At 40.9% G+C, this 19,969-nt stretch overlaps 1 protein-coding gene across 2 annotated transcripts in view; it reads left to right on the forward strand.

Annotated features, from left to right (window-relative positions):
- The window catches only part of SLC25A45 (solute carrier family 25 member 45), a 204,048-nt gene extending 185,626 nt beyond the window's left edge, over positions 1–18,422 (forward strand). For both annotated transcript variants that reach the window (XM_053720103.1, XM_053720104.1), the window contains exon 7: positions 17,894–18,422. In XM_053720103.1, coding sequence (XP_053576078.1) covers positions 17,894–18,162 — 269 coding nt within the window. In that variant the 3' untranslated portion in view covers positions 18,163–18,422. The remainder of the gene's footprint in view (positions 1–17,893) is intronic.
- The last annotated feature ends 1,547 nt before the right edge of the window (positions 18,423–19,969 follow it).

The raw sequence follows: 19,969 nt of genomic DNA on the forward strand, positions 1-19,969 counted from the left end.
TATACTACATCCCCGTAATCCATGATAGGCATCAGCATTTGCTGTACAAAATTTTCCTTTACTGTAGGGCTGAGGCAAGATTTGTTTCTGTACAGGGCACCTAGTTTTGGATAAAGTTTAGATGCAAGTTTTTCTATGTGGAGGCCAAAAGATAGATTAGGGTCTAACAACATACCCAAGTATTTGAAAGAGTGGACTATGGTCAGCGTGCAATTGGATTTTTTTTTGATGCGTAGATGGGAATTTTGTAATTTGTGTAATTTAGGACCCGTTCCAAAGATCATTGTGACAGTTTTGTCAGTGTTTAGGAAGAGTTTGTTTTTTGAGATCCACTTTTCTACCTCTGTGAACTGGTCTTGGAGCACTGCTTCAAGCTGCGGCAGATCGGATTTGTTTGCATAGATTACTGTGTCGTCTGCGTACATGACTGGGAGAGGGAGGGAGTCACTGTTAGAAATGGAGACATATTGTGATCGATCTGATACATATGATCTAAACCAGGTTAACCGACGATCAGCAATACCAGAGTTTTTTAGTTTGAGCAGTAGTATGTTGTGGTCTACTGTGTAAAAGGCCTTTGCAAAATCAAGGAAAATAGCTCTAGTTAGGTCTCCTTGTTCCATGCCAGTTTGAATGTTGTTGCAAACTTTTAGGAGGGCAGTTGTAGTGGAGTGATTTGGGCGAAAACCTGATCGATCAGGGATCAGATAGTTAGAAAGTTGGTAATACTCGCATAATTCTTATCTATGGATCCGTAATGGGGCAGGTACCCTCTAAAGGGATCGTAGGTCTCTGCACCATAGTAGCAAGGCCCCTCTCTACATTAGGCACCGTGCAATTTAATGGAGACAGCGACAGAAAGGTCCTTGAAAAGACGTAAGACAGGGAGAAAGATATCCCTAGCGTATCCTATTCCTGTGAGAATATCCAAGGTACGCCTAGAAAAGGCTTCCTCAAGGAAGGAACCTCATATAAATGATAAAGTTCACAAAACTTTTCAAGGTCGACAAAGACAGGGCTATCGATGTCATCCAAGTAGCCACCTCTTTTAACAGTACACAAGGTGTGCAAGCATACATATGAAGGAAAAACACTACAGCATCAGATGAAGGAATTATGCTGCCCACATCTGAGATTTTTAATCACAGACGCTACCGGTGAATTCTCCTCACCTGACTTAGGAGAGAGAGAGCAACCAGTGTAGCAGATGAGAAGCAGAAACATTATTATCCAAATATTCAACTGTCCTTTTGCATCTTTCCTGAAGAAAGGAAAACGCAGAGAAAGCCGTAGATATTGCAGAGGATACCTGAGCTACAAATCTATAGGCAAATACATTCCTCTAATAGATTGAGAGGAACCGAAGAGCACTGTATGTGACGCCAAAGAGGCTTGGGACACTTGAGGAGAAGTCTGTGGCATTGCCTAAACAGCACCATCCCGGGAGACATGAGTCTCAACATGTAACAACTGATCTGTATTTCAGAAGACAAGACATTAGACAAAACAAATTATTTGTCCTGAAGGATATGAGGCTCTAAACAAATAAGGCATAAATGTTCTTTCATATTATGGTCCACCAGCGCTAAAATAACATATATTGGAAGTCTGGGTAGATACCACTAACCACAGTGGATAAAAACTATAAAATAACATGTCTATTAAATCCTTAAACAGACAATTAAGGAAGCAACATATAGGAACATCAATGTGGACTTCTGAATATAATGGGCATGTCTACAATAGTCTCCAGCTCCTAAAAAGGAATGCTCACTACACAGAATGGATATTAAAGTACTGTCCCTTTAAGAGCAAAAATACTGTTACTTTCGTAACCCCTACACGGAACCCGCTTTTAGAATGAGGGGACAAGTAAGTCAGAGGCAGGAAAAGCAGATCTCATACATTATAGGGCTTTATGGAACTTCAAAGCAGGAGTAGAATTGAATCCACAATATCGTTAACGTTTTCTGTAAACTGAAAGCACGCAGCGCCTCATCTGGGGAGAACATGAAAAACAAAAAACAACTCTGTAGGGATCACATCGCTAAGATTAGACTTCCTACATGATTAATCAGTTAGAAAAGTTGGCTTAGTAATGCGCCGCTTGGAAGACACTCTCCCTGAAAACGGAAGCAATATATCAACAAAATTGCACAGATAGAAACAGAATGCGCCCTCAGACTTATCTGAATTCCCGCCATTGAAATCGCTCTGCATACAGAGCAGTAATGATAAAAAAGACAGCCCTTGTACACAGCCCTTGTATACGAGTCTCCAACCTCAGTAAATAAAGGAAGCCATTAAGAAGACCTATGCTCTATCAGCTATGTAACTTCCTTAAATCTATTAGAAATAAGTAGCAAGCTCAATAACCTAAAAGGAGCCCTCTATTACAAATGTTAATACACATGAGGCATAAGGGATTACCCAGATAAGCCTCTGAACGTACCAGAGCCGACACAAAATAACAGGGTATCCTAGTATACAGGAAAGTATTAACCCCTAGTCTCCTAGTCACAATAGTGCCTGCATCCTGCTAAAAATATATCCTTCCAAGGATATATTATTTCCCAAAGACAGCTGCGATATATGTCATAAGTGCACAGTCCCCCTATATAGAAGAACAAATGGCACTTACCTGCAATCTAGCCGTCCAGCAGGAGGACAGTCTGACCGGTATGAGAGGAAGCCACGCCTCACATAGACCTCAATGTAAACCTGCCTGCCAGCAGGGCAGCTCACCCTGTTTGAGGGGCATTTTCCCTCACATGGACCTGTGGAAAAAAAGAAAGACTGAGTAATCTTACTCAGGCTTTCAAGTTAGGGCAGCAACAACTATTTGGGAGGCGCAGTGAGGATTATACCCCATAAGTTCCCAATTGCTTAAAAGCCACCACTGCTCTACTGAAGAGACTGACATGGGCTACGGCTAGACCCCAGGAAAGAGCAGAACAAGCTTGCTCTGCTTCAAAATAATAAACTCTTGATTGAAGAATCTTCTTTTCAAACACCTAAACTTTACAACCTCCTTGCTTTTAACGTAGGCAAAGAGAATGACTGGGGGGTTGTGGGAAGGGAAGTGATATTTAACAGCTTTGCTGTGGTGCTCTTTGCCTCCTCCTGCTGGCCAGGAGTGATATTCCCAACAGTAATTAATGATGATCCGTGGACTCATTCGCCTAGATTTAGAGTTCTGCGGCCAAAGGGGTGCGTTAGCTACGCATGCTTTTTTTCCCACGCACCTTTTAAATACCGCTGGTATTTAGAGTTCACAGAATGGCTGGGTTTTCAGTGCGTTAGGCTCCAAAAAGGGAGCGTAGAGCATAATTTAACGCCACTGCAACTCTAGATACCAGCGGTGCTTACGGAAGCGGCCAGCTTCAAAAACGTGCTCGTGCACGATTCCCCCATAGAAAACAATGGGGCCATTTGAGCTGAAAAAAAACCTAACACCTGCAAAAAAGCCGCGTTCAGCTCCTAACGCAGCCCCATTGTTTTCTATGGGGAAACACTTCCTACGTCTGCACCTAACACTCTAACATGTACCCTGAGTCTAAACACCCCTAACCTTACACTTATTAACCCCTATTCTTCCGCCCCCGCTATCGCTGACACCTGCATATTTTTTTTAACCCCTCATCTGCCGCTCTGTAAACCGCCGCTACTTACATTATCCCTATGTACCCCTAATCTGCTGCCCCTAACACCGCCGACCCCTATATTATATTAATTAACCCCTAATCTGCCCCCCACAATGTCGCCTCCACCTGCCTACACTTATTAACCCCTAATCTGTCGACCGGACCGCGCCGCTATTATAATAAAGTTATTAACCCCTAATCCGCCTCACTCCCGCCTCAATAACCCTATAATAAATAGTATTAACCCCTAATATGCCCTTCCTAACATCGCCGACACCTAACTTCAAACATTAACCCCTAATCTGCCGTCTGGAGCTCACCGCTATTCTAATAAATGTATTAACCCCTAAAGCTAATTCTAACCCAGCCAATCAGATTGAGCTCGCATTCTATTGGCTGATCGGAACAGCCAATAGAATGCGAGCTCAATCTGATTGGCTGATTGGATCAGCCAATCGGATTGAACTTGATTCTGATTGGCTGATTCCATCAGCCAATCAGAATATTCCTACCTTAATTCCGATTGGCTGAATCTTAGCAGCCAATCGGAATTCGAGGGACGCCATCTTGGATGACGTCATTTAAAGGAACCGTCATTCGGCGAATAGGCGTCGGTTGAAGAGGATGTTCCGCGTCGGCTTGGAAGAAGATGGCTCCGCTCCACTCCAGAAGAAAGAAGATTGAAGATGCGGCTTGATAGAAGACTTCATCCCGATGATGGACCTCCGACTTCAGCCCGATGATGGATTTCTTCAGCCGCCGCTTGGATCCAGACTTCAGCCCGAGGATGGACGTCACTCTTCAGCCCCCCGCTTGGGCTTGGATCAACACTTCCGAGGCTTGGATCAAGACTTCCGAGGACTGATCGGTGAACCTGGTATGGTGAAGATAAGGTAGGAAGATCTTCAGGGGCTTAGTGTTAGGTTTATTTAAGGGGGTTTGGGTTAGATTAGGGGTATGTGGGTGGTGGGTTGTAATGTTGGGGGGGTATTGTATGTGGTTTTTTTACAGGCAAAAGAGCTGAATTCTTTGGGGCATGCCCCGCAAAGGGCCCTGTTCAGGGCTGGTAAGGTAAAAGAGCTTTGAACTTTTTTAATTTAGAATAGGGTAGGGCATTTTTTTATTTTGGGGGTCTTTGTTATTTTATTAGGGGGCTTAGAGTAGGTGTAATTAGTTTAAAATTGTTGTAATATTTTTCTAATGTTTGTAAATATTTTTTTATTTTTTGTAACTTAGTTCTTTTTTATTTTTTGTACTTTAGTTAGTTTATTTCATTGTATTTATTTGTAGATATTTTATTTAAATAATTTATTGATAGTGTAGTGTTAGGTTTAATTGTAGATATTGTATTTAAATAATTTATTGATAGTGTAGTGTTAGGTTTAATTGTAGATAATTGTAGATATTGTATTTAATTAATTTATTGATAGTGTAGTGTTAGGTTTAATTGTAACTTAGGTTAGGATTTATTTTACAGGTAATTTGTAATTATTTTAACTATTTTAGCTATTAAATAGTTCTTAACTATTTAATAGCTATTGTACCTGGTTAAAATAAATACAAAGTTGCCTGTAAAATAAATATTAATCCTAAAATAGCTATAATATAATTATAATTTATATTGTAGCTATATTAGGGTTTATTTTACAGGTAAGTATTTAGCTTTAAATAGGAATAATTTATTTAATAAGAGTTAATTTATTTTGTTAGAATAAAATTATATTTAATTTAGGGGGGTGTTAGGGTTAGGGTTAAAATTAGCTTTAGGGGTTAAAAAATTTATTAGAGTAGCGGTGAGTTCCGATCGGCAGATTAGGGGTTAATACTCGAAGTTAGGTGTCGGCGATGTTAGGGAGGGCAGATTAGGGGTTAATACTATTTATTATAGGGTTATTGAGGCGGGAGTGAGGCGGATTAGGGGTTAATAACTTTATTATAATAGCGGTGCGGTCCGCTCGGCAGATTAGGGGTTAATAAGTGTAGGCAGGTGGAGGCGACATTGTGGGGGGCAGATTAGGGGTTAATAAATATAATATAGGGGTCGGCGGTGTTAGGGGCAGCAGATTAGGGGTACATAGCTATAATGTAGCTGGCGGCGGCGTGCGGACGGCAGATTAGGGGTTAATAAGTGTAGGTAGCTGGCGGCGACGTTGTGGGGGGCAGATTAGGGGTTAATAAATATAATATAGGGGTCGGCGGTGTTAGGGGCAGCAGATTAGGGGTACATAGGGATAACGTAGGTGGCGGCAGTGTACGGAGCGGAAGATTAGGGGTTAAAAAATTTAAATATAGTGGCGGCGATGTGGGGGGACCTCGGTTTAGGGGTACATAGGTAGTTTATGGGTGTTAGTGTACTTTAGAGCACAGTAGTTAAGAGGTTTATAAACCGGCGTTAGCCCAGAAAGCTCTTAACTACTGACTTTTTTCTGCGGCTGGAGTTTTGTCGTTAGATTTCTAACGCTCACTTCAGCCACGACTCTAAATACCAGTGTTAGAAAGATCCCATTGAACAGATAGGATACGCAATTGACGTAAGGGGATCTGCGGTATGGAAAAGTTGCGGCTGGAAAGTGAGCGTTAGACCCTTTCCTGACTGACTCCAAATACCGGCGGTAGCCCAAAACCAGCGTTAGGAGCCTCTAACGCTGGTTTTCACGGCTACCGCCCAACTCTAAATCTAGGCTATTGTGTCATTAGAAAGAAACTTACTTACTTGTTGTAACAAATGAAAAAAGTACAGAACAGATTGTAACTTGATAACTGTGTGAATTTTTAGTTAATATTATTATTAGTTATTTGTAGAGCGCCAACAGATTCCACAGTGCTCTACAAATATTTGCAGCTGATTGCTTAAAATGTATTGACCAAAATAATGTAAAAATGGGGAAATCTTTACTTTATCATATGTACCAGTACTGTTATTTGTAATGCTTACACTGTGTTCAATATGATATCTGCTTTGTAACTATGTATCAATCGATTCCCTGGATAAAAAAAAAAACTTACATTAGTCAGAGAGTGCCATTTTAAGCAAATTACTTCATTATCAGTTTTGCTTAGTTCTCTTGGTATCCTTTGTTAAAGAGTAATCATAGGTGAGCTCAGGCGCGTGCACGTGTCTTTAAGAACAAAGGATTTTATCAAAGAGGATATAAGACTTATGTGCTTAAACAGTAATACATTTCTGTTGTGTTTCTATAGAATAAATATCAGCCAAGTCTTAAAGGGATAGCAAAGTTAAAGTTAAAGGGACAGTCTACACAAGAATTTTTGTTTTGTTTTAAAAACATAAAATATGCTTACCTGATAATTTTCTTTTCTTCTGACAGGAAGAGTCCACAGCTGCATTCATTACTTTTGGGAAATACAGAACCTGGCCACCAGGAGGAGGCAAAGACACCCCAGCCAAAGGCTTAAATACCTCCCCCACTTACCTCATCCCCCAGTCATTCTGACAAGGGAACAAGGAACAGTAGGATAAATATCAGGGTGAAAAAGGTGCCAGAAGGACAAAAAAGAAAAATTACTGCCGCCTCATAGACAAAACACAGGCGGGAGCTGTGGACTCCTCCCGTTAGAAGAAAAGAAAATTATCAGGTAAGCATAATTTATGTTTTTCTTCTTAAACGGGAAGAATCCAGAGCTGCATTCATTACTTTTGGGAAAACTATACCCAAGCTAGAGGACACTGACTGCAAACAAAGCGTGGGTACAAAAAGGCGGCGCCTTCAAAAGGCACCCCAGCTTGAAATTACCCGACACCCTATAAAAATATAAACGACACGGGTAAAAATCCGAAGCCCAGGTAACTGCACATTAGTTATACCACCAGCAAAGCCAAGCTAGAGACCACGCAGTCCCAGAGTCCCTAGAGCACAAACAGCCTCAGAGGAATCAGCCGCGCAGCTTTCTACTCCCATAAAGAGTACCCGGCTGAAAGACAAGGACCGCAACCTGCCCCCAAAAGGGAAAACAGATTCCCAGAAGAAATCCAAAGGATCATTCCATACGGCTCAACAAACCATACTCAGAGAAACACGTCCCAAGAGGACTCAAGGGACACCCTCATATCCCTGACACAGTACGATACTATAAGGTACTCCAGAAAAAACCATGAGTTCCCTGTTGCCTCGTATCAGATCGAAACCTGCAGGCTAGGCAAACAGAGACAGCAGAAAATAGGACAACTATCCCAGCAGTTAGCAAAGAGCTCTCCAGAGAACACCAACCATCTGAATAGGAACTCTCAGTGACCAGCTTCAAGGTAGGAAGCTGACTCAGCCATTGTGGAACCCAAACCACGAAAGGCGTTTTAAAGCATGCTAGCACACATTCATGGTGTAAATAGCTGTAGCTGGTTTCAAACTGCAAACCTTCCAAAAACTCAACAACAGCCCTCCGAATACTGGGCTCCAAGGAGTGTCCCCTCCCAGCACCAGACGCCAGACGAAAAGGGGAGGACAGCAAAAGTCCCCCCACCAAAGGGGAGGACAGACTACAGAAGAAAACGGTCAACACTGCATAGATTAACCGATCCATGACCTTCCCTCCCGGGTAATGGTCCCAGCCCAAAGGCTAGTCAAAGACCAAAAACATAGTCCCAGACCTCTGGAAGAAAAGGATGGATCCACAAGGAGCCCCTGAGTAGAACTCTGACCGCCACTACAAAACGGCATGCTACCATGAGTCAGGACAGACTTGTGCTCGGGTACGAGACCCCCTACACTGCTGTCTTCCTTAAAGAGGAACGCTTCTCAAGGAAAAAAAGGGTTCTCAGACCCCCAGCATCTAAACATCAGAATCCAACATATAACAGAAGCCCATCAGGGTTCAACCCCCAGCCTCCTGCAGCAGGAACGGTGGAACCAGTTACTACTCCACATCTCCCTTTCCAGGATTCTGAAAACGCAAGAAGGGAAAAAAAACCTTACAAGGCAAGAAAAACAAGGACCCACAGTTCGCCACAGATACAAAGGTAACTCCGAACCAGGAGAATCCATCCCCCACTCTAGGAGAGAAAGTACTAAAGCAACGGAAACCACTCTACCATAGAGGTGAAATTGCTCAGCCATATCGCCAATCGCCAACCCAATTAAAAGACACCTGGAGTCTACGTCAGGGTATCTGTAAATGTCAGTGGATAATACATATCTATATAATAAGATAAAATCAGTATGCAATCGATCAAATATTAAGGTTGAGCATGCTTAATGCCATTTGCTGAATACAAACTGTATATTGCAAATCTGAGGTTCAGACATGAGATACTTTGCTAATTTCATCAGGATTCAGCTGGAACCTTTCCTCCCCTCCCCTCCCCACTCAATATGCTAAATTATACAATTGTTCAATCACTGATTTAGCTTTGAAGCTCACAGCTCCGCGGGGGATAACAAACAGGGACCTGATAATCAACCAAGCCAGCATACATCATGGAATGTTGGAGACAGGTCTGTAAGAATAAGTCAGATAAGCAAACAGAAATTCTTAGAATATAGTAATTTGCACAGACCTGTTAATTGCCCCTGAACTAACTGAATACACAAAAGGCATCTGAACTCAAGTTACCTACAGACATGTGGGAATGCTGTGACTAAGTCTTCATATGAAGTTATAGTGACAACATGTATATATACAGTATCTCACAAAAGTGAGTACACCCCTCACATTTTTGTAAATATTTTATTTTATATTTTCATGTGACAACACCGAAGAAATGACACTTTGCTACGATGTAAAGTAGTGAATGTACAACTTGTATAACAGTGTAAATTTGCTGTCCCCTTAAAATAACTCAACACACAGTCATTAATGTCTAAACCATTGGCAACAAAAGTGAGTACACCCCTAAGTGTAAATGTACTCATGTTTCATATTAAAATAATCAGAAAAAATCGCACTATATGGTCCCATCTATATTAAAATTGTAAGTGATTGATACTGGAAAATAAAGTATTTGATAAATATTTATTTTAGATAGTTAAACTGCAGCAATATTTGATGGTAAAACTACATTTCTGGTTGTCTGCTGCCACCTATAGATCAGAGATGGTATTGCAGCCAAACGATAAATGGCTACTCAGGGAGGCGTCTCCCAAATAACCAAAAGATGTTCAGCTCAAGGGGCCTATAACAAGACAAGCTTCCGTGGGGCGTTTCCAATTTCACCAATGATTAGAATAAAAAGGGGTGGGGTATATCAGGTGATATAACCCCATGCAAGAGAGAAAAAGGGGCTGCTTGGTCTTTGCTGCTGAGTATTTGACTGACAAACTGTTTCCTTGGAATCCAGTTTCTCTAAAGCAAATCTGGGCCTAATTTTCATCCATCTTGCAAAAATTACGTCTTTTAATTTATGAGGTGAAATTGGACTTATTGGAAAAACTGTGGAAGCTGAAACATTGATTTGGTTATTTGCGTAAAGTATAAGAAACTGTTAAGTATATATAATAATCAAATGCATTCTAAGGAAATAGTTAGATCACAGCTGGTAAATTTAAAAGAGCATAATTGGTATTTTAAGCTTATGTTCATAGTCCTGTGCAGTTTAACTAGTCATATTTAGCTCTAAGTAATTTATTTGCTAGACAGGGTTTTGCATTCCAGATTTATAAGTCAGTCATTATAGTGAACTCTTTCAGAACTGTACATAAACTGGTTATTGTGATTAGCTCCCTGGTAGTTATTAATTAAGCATAGTAAATTGGTAATCCATATTGGGCACTGTACTAGAGTTATTGGTAAACAGAAGATTCTGGTATTTTATTGAAGTATTTTAATGCGGTTATTGTGAATAAGGTAAATTGTAAAGGTATATTATTATGATCTTTGTATAAAATATTCTAACAGTTTAAGTGTGTATCATCTGATTCATAATCTGGTTTCTATAAATATAATTCAATGTGTTTATAACTTTAACTTATCGTAAAGAATTTAGGAATAAATATTGATTTTAATTGTTTTGTATATACATTTTAATTGGGGTCTATTTTAAAGAATAATTATTAAATAAATTATATTATAACCCGGCCATATACTGACAAGGAACATCAAATGTGCCAGAAGACCAGTAGGGACCCATCACAGAGACCTAGAACCTAAGCCACAGGCAGATAGACATCTCCCATGAGAAACAGATCCCCTCCCCCCACAGAGAGGCACGCAGGACCACAAACACCTAAGGTGAGACCGAACCATCCACACCCAATCCAGGGAGAGGCATGGTCCTAGGCCTGAGTCCTCGAAAAAAGGAATCGATCGAAGATCTAACTTCCTGAGGAACCCTAAGCTGCCTCCTATGATTAGGAGTGCACCATCTAAAGTCCGTAGACTTGGTGATCTAGCAACAGCCTCAAACCCAAGAGTCTGAAAAACAAACTCCTGAATAGTTTAAGAATTCGGCACCCAGTGCTCCTGGATCGCAATGAAAACTCTCATAGACAAGCTTAACCACATGTTACACACGCTGGCAAGGTAACAATCAACACCAGAAGGTGAATGTGAACCGCGGACCTTGCTTGCCATCCCAGAGAGATAGACGTAAGAACCCTCCACGAAGCCCCTAACAGAGCATTGAGGATAAATGGTCAACTACCTGACCCCAGAAGGGCGACCGTCAGAAACGGAACCTCAGCTTTTCACTGTTAAGCCCCAAGGCTAGCAACGAGGACGCAGATAACCCTTGAATGTCGAAGACCATGGTTAGACCAAGGGTATTATATGGAAGAGACAACAGTCAGAGATCCCACAGGATCGATCTTCCAAAAACCCCTTTGACAGGGTAAAATCTAGAAGCCTCGCAGCTCCCCACAGAAAGCAGGGAAATGCCTGCACTCCACCTCTTAGAGTAACCCAACTCAGAGCAAAGAAAGAAGGACATGCCCGCGCTTCCAGACCAGATAACCCACCCAAGGCAGGAAGGACGGGGACTCCAACACCGCAAGAAAATGATTATTAGGCAAAGGAGTCAGCATCCGGAAGAACCTCAAGTGAAGATGCAAATCGTTCACCACTCGGAATTCTAGACCACATTGGTCACTCACATCAACAAACTCCAAAGGAAAGGAAACTACGGTTATGAGTCCCCAGGGACCTGAAAGAACCATGATAAAGTCTGAAAGACAGTCCCAGGCGAGTAGCCAGAAAAAAAACAACCTTAGATCGGCACACACAACCCTCCATTCAGAGCCGTTGTATCTACACACTAGGTATCTTCGAATTAGGATCCGAGCCCAGAGTCCATATCCATAAACCAAGTGACGTTCAGAATCCGACAGGATTAAATCAACACCACGAGGGTGACATGAACCCAGGTAACAGCAGAAAGGCATCCAACCAGTACCTGCCTGGTTATAAGGACACTCCAGAACTGTCCAAGGAAATGCGACCCGATGGATCGTTAAATGAACTAGAAAACATAATTCTATTATTCAAAAAGTGCGCAAAATTCATGGAAGTACCCACAAGACTACAAAATCGCAAGTATCGGTTCTAAAGAAGAACGTTTTCAAAAACGGAAATCTAACGGACATGAGCTTAAGAAAAACAAAATAAACACATCCATCCGGATCAAAAATAAAAGGAAGGCAGCACCTCTCGGGTGAACGCCCAAGGTGAATGAGAACGCCAATGGGACCAGTCTATCAGAGGCCCCAGTCACCCAAGCTCAGAACTGGAACCGAAACATAAAGAAAAAATAAAATGGAGACGGTAAGGAGATTGGCTTCATCCCCAAACGTCACATCCAATTTGCCATCCAGCATCTAAGGCCTCTGATCCTTCGGCCCACTAGGACTGGGATCCTCTAACATCGCCAAAACGTGCCTTAAAAGAACAGGAAGACGTGCCAGCCTATAACAAAAGGCAAAATCATCTCTCGTCTTATCAACGAAAGACCCCGACCCTGAGGTTGGGGCCCCTGAAGCCTCAAAGGCCAATGCTTCCCCAGAAGGCCGAACTGAATCAGGCGATCCCACGCTGTCGTGCCCTGGTTAACAGAACACGGACAGTATTTTAGAAATATTTCACTTGGGAGATATAAATGAGACAGCGCCATAGAAATGGCCATGCGGAACCGTGCCGTAACCTCTGGAGGAAACAAGACAGCCTCCGGAGAGGGAGTAAAGGCCATAGGGACACCTGCTTGCGTAGCCGAGAAAGGGTCTGGGGTACGCACCTCACGAGACATGGAAACCTCGGAGGGGGATGGCTCATTGCACTCTAAGCTCCCTGATTCAGGAGAAGAGAGTACTCTAGAACGGCAATCGGAACATAACTGATGGGCATTAATGACCCAGGCCATTTCATATTCATCACAAGACGCATTCTCCGTATAGGAGACATCCGTGTCTAAAATATCAGAATCCTCAATAATCTTGGGATTACAAAAATGATAAAAACCAACTGGCACCCTGTTTACACCCCCAATGGCTGGGGCACTCACCACCTCCTGTGAACCAGACAACCCACAAGCTAGACTTTCTCTGTTGCACACAGTCAGCATACAGAAGTGATAAACAAACGTAACCACACCCGTCACGAGGTGCACCGTGCTAGTCACAAAAAAGGGCACGTAATCTCGAGAGATCGCGTCAATAAGATAAGGCCGTTATGTTCTGTGAAGCCGTGAGCCTAGGTATTGCTACACATTAGCAGATAGAACCATATAACAAACATGATTAAAGTCCCCCCTGTTCAATAACTCCCCCTCAGGAGATATTAACCCACCCCTCTGAGGAAGCGTGTAAGTGAAAGGCGACCGCGTCAGGGGCTTTGTGTTTATTTTAACCGCACTCTGTTAACCAGACTATCTACTAATTGATATTTTTATTTGTTGTTGTAACATTGGTTGTAACATTTGGGGCATATTGTGGGACGGATGGGGAAGGGATATATAGCATATTTAGTGAAAAAAGTGGCTTATCTACCCTAATATAGGACAATACAGGACACAGTTCCTAAATAGAGGCTCTTACATTTACCTAATATCATTGATTTTCCCCCTCCTCCTCATATGTGATAGATAACCTAAAATTAGCAACATTGAAGTACTTTATACAAGTCACAGAGTTGTGTTTTTAACTATTTTTCTGGCAAGCTACATACTACTTCTATTTCTGCTGCCTTTCTAACTATAACTAGTAAAAGTTAAATTTTAAGTGTAAAAATATATATTTTATGTGTAGAAAGCATACTTTTCCCTATTCTCTCAATAGGGTTTTTCCTTGATTAACCCATGATTCCTTATTAAGATAAAAGGAGTCCCACTGGGACCCTACCTTATTACGTTAACATTACATTCACATATCAAAGTAAAATGAAACAATCTTACCGGAATCTACTCTACGCCGTGGAACAGGAACACGGCCCTTCAAGTGTGACAGATAGTAGCCTCGCTTCTGACATAGGCTTGAATGAATAAAGGTAGGCAGTGAAACTTGCCAACGCTGATTACCAAGGAGCTGTTAATATGAGTCGGGATGGTTTTGCAGAAGAACTCCCTCTGCATCTCCAGACTCTAAGTTTCACTCATGCTCTCACTGAGAGGCTGACAGGATTACTTAAAACTCCAGTCCCATGCCGAAGAGTACTACCCTCCATAAGAGACTATCTCGAACTTCTGGCACTTCTGCCAACCTCCTGTGACGAAAGGCAAAGAATGACTGGGGGATGAGGGAAGTGGGGGAGGTATTTAAGCCTTTGGCTGGGGTGTCTTTGCCTCCTCCTGGTGGCCAGGTTCAGTATTCCCACAAGTAATGAATGCAGCTGTGGACTCTTCCCATTTAAGAAGAAAAGATAGATAATCCCTTTATTACCTATTCCCTAATTTTGGACATAAAAAAACATTAGTGATAGATGTAAATTTGAAAATTGTTTAAAATGACATACCCTATCTGAATAATGAAAGTTTGTGTTTGGACTAGACTGTCCCTTTAAATGTGCATGGAAACATTTCAATTTTAAATAGAAGCAATGTACTTCCATTAGCAAAAATGTTCCTAGGAAAAGTTATTGATGTTTTTTAGTGGCATACACAGATATGCTGTGAAGGCCACGTGCACCAGCATTCAAAAGCTCAAAGAGCTGTGTATTGTTCCAGTGAAGATTTAATTTGTATCATACAAGCCACTGCTGACTCTCTGAGAGGGTGTGGTGTTTGAATGCTGGTGCAAGGGGCACACAGCATATGCGCATATGCCTATGAAAAACAGTAATAACTAACAGTATCATCTATTAATATTTACTATCAGGTTCTAAAAAGCATTATACCACTGTGCAATGTTTCTTATGGCTAAAATATATATATATATACTATGGCTAAAATATATATATATATATATATATATATATATATATATACTTATATACTATGGCTAAAATATATATATATATACTATGGCTAAAATATATATATACTATGGCTAAAATATATATATATATACTATGGCTAAAATATATATATACTATGGCTAAAATATATATATATACTATGGCTAAAATATATATATACTATGGCTAATATATATATATATATATATATATATGGCTAAAATATATATATATATATATACTATGGCTAATATATATATATACTATGGCTAAAATATATATATATTCTATGGCTAAAATATATATATACTATGGCTAAAATATATATATATACTATGGCTAAAATATATATATATACTATGGCTAATATATATATATATACTATGGCTAAAATATATATATACTATGGCTAAAATATATATATATACTGCATCATAAAAAATCTCAGCTCAACGAAAGAAAAATATTTTATCCTGTGTAGTGTTTATTCATGAAACGACCGGTTATCCAAATGGGTTACTAAGACTTTGGGGTAGATTTATCTAAGGTCGAGCGGACATGATTCGCTTTAGCGAATCATGTCTGCTCAACCTCTCTAAATGCTGACAGCTTACGATCCCGGCATTTCTCATTGCACAAGCATTTAAATGCCGCCCCCTGCAAAGTCGCAAATTTACTTTGTTCTCTTGATATATATTATTGAAAAGCCGGTAGGCTTTCTGGAGCACTAAATGTCAGCAGGAATGCTTTTAACAATATAATACATTGTACAAACACTGCTGCAATCTAGTGCTCAAAAGCTTTTCTGCAAAACTGCCGATCTATCGTGCTCTTGACACGTGGCGCTTCCCACCTGAGTAAATCTGAAAATAGTTTTAAATTGAAAACTTTTTTAAAAAGTGTATGTATCCGAATCATGACTGAAAAATTTGGAGTTTCATGTCCCTTTAACACTTTCACTGCTGAGCCATTATAAGCCCCTGTGCTAGAGAAAAGGACATGATACACATTATTTGAATTGTGGGACTTCACTCAAACGTGGGGTACTATGATATATTTCTAGGGTGAGGGGGTAATAAAAGCCTCTTAGAAATAGCTGAAACACCACAAATAGAAGCAATGCTGAGAGGTGTTTGACATCATTATGATGATTAACTAGCAGCTAGATACAGACAGGACCACAAGGGGATAGCAATGGAGTTAGGAAGGTCTACTGAATAGTAGAGTCTTTAGGGAGCGCTTGAAGCTTTCAAAACTAGTGGAGAGTCTTGTGGAGCTAAGATGGGAGCCAGTCTGGAGAAGTCCTGTAAGCGGTAGTGTGAGGAGGTAACAAGAGTGAGGGAGAGTAGGAGATCATGAGTGGAGCGAAGGGGACGGGAGGGAGAGTATCTGAAGACAAGGTCTGAGATATAGGGGGGAGCAGTGCAGTTGAGGGCTTTGTATATCAGAGTGAGGATTTTGTGTTTAATCCTGGAGGCAAGAAGAAGTCAGTGAAGGGATTGGCAGAGAGGTGCAGCAGATGAAGAGCGATGTGTAAGGAAGATGAGCCTGGCAGAGGCATTCATTATGGATTGTAAAGGAGCTAGGCGGCAGCTGTGGAGACCAGAGACGATGGAGTTGCAGTAGTCGAGGCGGGAAAGGATGAGAGAGTGGATTAAAATTTTAGTTGTGACTTCTGTAAGGAAATGTCTTATTTTAGAGATGTTTTTAAGGTGGAAGCGGCAAGCTTTAGTCAAGGACTGAATGTGAGGAGTAAAAGAAAGATCTGAGTCAAGTGTGACCCCAAGACATCGGGCATGCGGGGTAGGAGTAATGATGGAGTTGTCGACAGTTATAGAGAGATTGGGGGTGGGGATTTTGGAAGAAGGGGGAAAATAAGGAGCTCAGTTTTGGAGAGATTTAGCTTGAGGTGGTGCTTCTTATATGTTTTAGGGGATGGGGCATCTGTAAAGCCCTCTATATATTAAATATATTTAGATAGATAGATAGATAGATAGATAGATAGATAGATAGTTGCCATTATTATAGAAATAATCTACAAGGTTATGGGACTCCACAAAGGTAAGAGGAGCATCTCCTCTTTCCAAACTGGGGTCTCATGAACCTCTGTGTTTTATGGGGGGAGTAGGGCGTTTAACGAGCCCCTTCCCTCTAATCAAACACTGAACAGGTGTGTACTTAGGGCAGATTATCACCATTACTGTGCTGATCACTTGAAAAGATGATATTCCCCTGTTTCACATGAGGGGTTACATACTCTTATAAGATGCAGGTGATCAATATTAAAGGGGTAATAACCTGAAGCTCACTAACAGTGATGTTTACCCTAGAAGGGAGAGGGTATCTAGGGGCACAAGTGATACTTCATTTGAAAAGGCAGATTCCCCTCTTTTACTTGAGGTGTCACTTGTCCCTCTAACACAAATAAGAGGGGAGATATTGGCTCTATTAGAGCCCTCTCCCCTGAGAGTCAGGTTATCGCCTCAAATTAGGGGTCTTAGCCCTGTAAATTATTGGGGCATTGAGTTATTGGCTTTCAAAGACCCCCCCACACACACACACACACACATACAGCCTTGGGCTCACAATCAGGAAATTCCCTAATTCAGGAAGAAATTGCTGGTTGTTTGTGATGTCACCACGCAGGGGTGTGACAATGTTACCAGTAGTGCTGGCAAGATCCAGAGAAAGGGAAGGAGACTGCACTGAGGGTGATATTTGACCATTGAAAAACCATTGCAGAAGGGTGTTAATCTGTTATAATAATGTTCACACTCTGCTGATTTGTTAATCTTTTGGCAGACTGTGGAAAAAATGCTATAAAAACAAGGTGTGTACTGTCCCGTTACTCTTGCTAATTTGCATAATTAAATGGACAACTTCTGAATTTTTTTTCTCTTTTCTACACTTGATTGTTGCAGGTGCATGGACCATGCTGTTTGCCGGAGGATGTGCCGGCACTGTTGGATGGGGTTTTGCCAACCCAATGGATGTAATCAAATCTCGCCTACAGATGGATGGGATGCAGGGAGTTCAGTATCGAGGGGTACTAGACTGTATCATCAAGAGTATCAGGCAGGAAGGCGCTAAGGTGCTATTGAAAGGTCTAACAATTAATAGCCTTCGAGCGTTCCCCGTTAATGCTGTGACTTTTCTCAGCTATGAAATGCTACTCCAGGCCTGTAGGTGAAGTCAAGAGCAGCAAACAACTTAGAACGTTATGTATTGTTACATCGTTGATCATCATCCAGTACTCATCATCCATCAACCAGTAAATAATGGGAAATATTTTTTATCTGCCACAATGTAACAAGAATCACACACTAACAAAGGTTTAACTTCACATGTGATGAACTTGCCGATAATTATATCCCATAAAAAGGATATAAAATAGTCTGTTTCGTTGTTGCAATAAAAACGCACTAAGAAGTGTTTTATACTTAATAGAAATCATTACAATAGGTATTATTCATTATTTTAAAGGGATTTTACCTTTTATGTCTTTTTTTTTACTTTATTTGTGTGGGGTCCATTACTTTCTGTAACACCACAAGGGGACCGGGGACCTGCAGGAAGGCAAAGGAGCAGCTTTTCCTTTAAAGTGTTGGTATACGATATCTGTGTTAGCTGTAGTCATTTTATTTCCCATGCTCAGTAGAAGACATTTCCTGCAAACATCATATGACAGTAGAACTTAAGTTCTGTCATTGCAGGCTGTTACCTAGCTGCAAACAGTGGCTACACTGAAAATTTCCAAGTCCTCATTTAAAAACAAGTAAGCTGTTTCTATTATCTAATTTGCTTTGTACTCTTTGTATTCTTTCTTGAAAAGTATACCTAGGTGGACTAAGGAGCAGCAATACACTACTGGGAGCTAGCTGCTGATACACATATAAATGTCTTGTGATTGGCTCATGTTATGTGCTCAGCTAGCTCCCAGTAGTGCGTTGCTGCTCCTTCATCAAAGGATACCAAGAAAACAAAGCAAATTAGATAATAGATGTAAACTAGTTGTTTAAAATTGTATGTTCTACCTGAATCATGAAATAAAGAAAAAATGTGAGTTTTATGTCCCTTTAACATATTTGTTTTTACTAAATGAGCACTGTTTTGTATCCCTTTAAGTATTTTGTGTTTTTTTCTTATGGGTTAATGGAAAGAATACTGTAAAATTGGTTTCCCCTTAATGTGCTTCTGATGACTTGTTATACCAGCTGCAGAGAATAACATGTATGGGAAATTGCTCCTTCAGGTTTATTTTTGTAAAAAAAATAATTTCTGCTAATTGAAACCACAACCCAATCACATGAGCTTGCAGGGAGAGCAGAGCATGTTAACTTATTGATGTGTTAACACACACACAAAGCCCTCCTTATCTTATCTCTCACTGTATACACAGTGACACCAATAATAATAACTCACCAGCATGGAGAAAACTCACACAGAGGGGCCGAATTATCAAGCTCCGAATGGCCCCGAGCCTGAAGGCTTGCTGGAAACAGAAGTTATGAAGCAGCGGTCTAAAGACCGCTTCGAATACGATCGGGTTGATTGACACCCCCTGCTAGTGGCCGATTGGCTGCAAATCTGCAGGGGGCGGTATTACACAAGCAGCTCTGGTGAACTGCTTGTGCAATGATAAATGCCGACAGCATATGCAGCGGACATGAGCCGCTATATCGGATCATACATCGTATCATGTCCATTCGCACTTTGATAAATATGCCCCAAAATCCTTGATGGCTGTGTTTTAACATTATATTGTAATGCAGTTGTCTTTTCGTCACATACAGAGCCCTGCATAGCAAGATAAAAAGCTATTAAGTTGGGGGCGTGTCCGTGCAACGTTCTTGAAAGGACGTATTTTCTGAAGGCTCCAGGAGAATCTGTAATAATCCGCCGATTATTAGCCTTCTACAGCAAGAATTATAACATCATACACAAAAGGTTTGCAGTGATAGATACTGTGGCCCCATATCTCTTCATTTTGGTGTTTT

Source organism: Bombina bombina, chromosome 7 (genome assembly GCF_027579735.1).
Source record: "Bombina bombina isolate aBomBom1 chromosome 7, aBomBom1.pri, whole genome shotgun sequence".
Classification (NCBI taxonomy): Eukaryota; Metazoa; Chordata; class Amphibia; order Anura; family Bombinatoridae; genus Bombina; species Bombina bombina.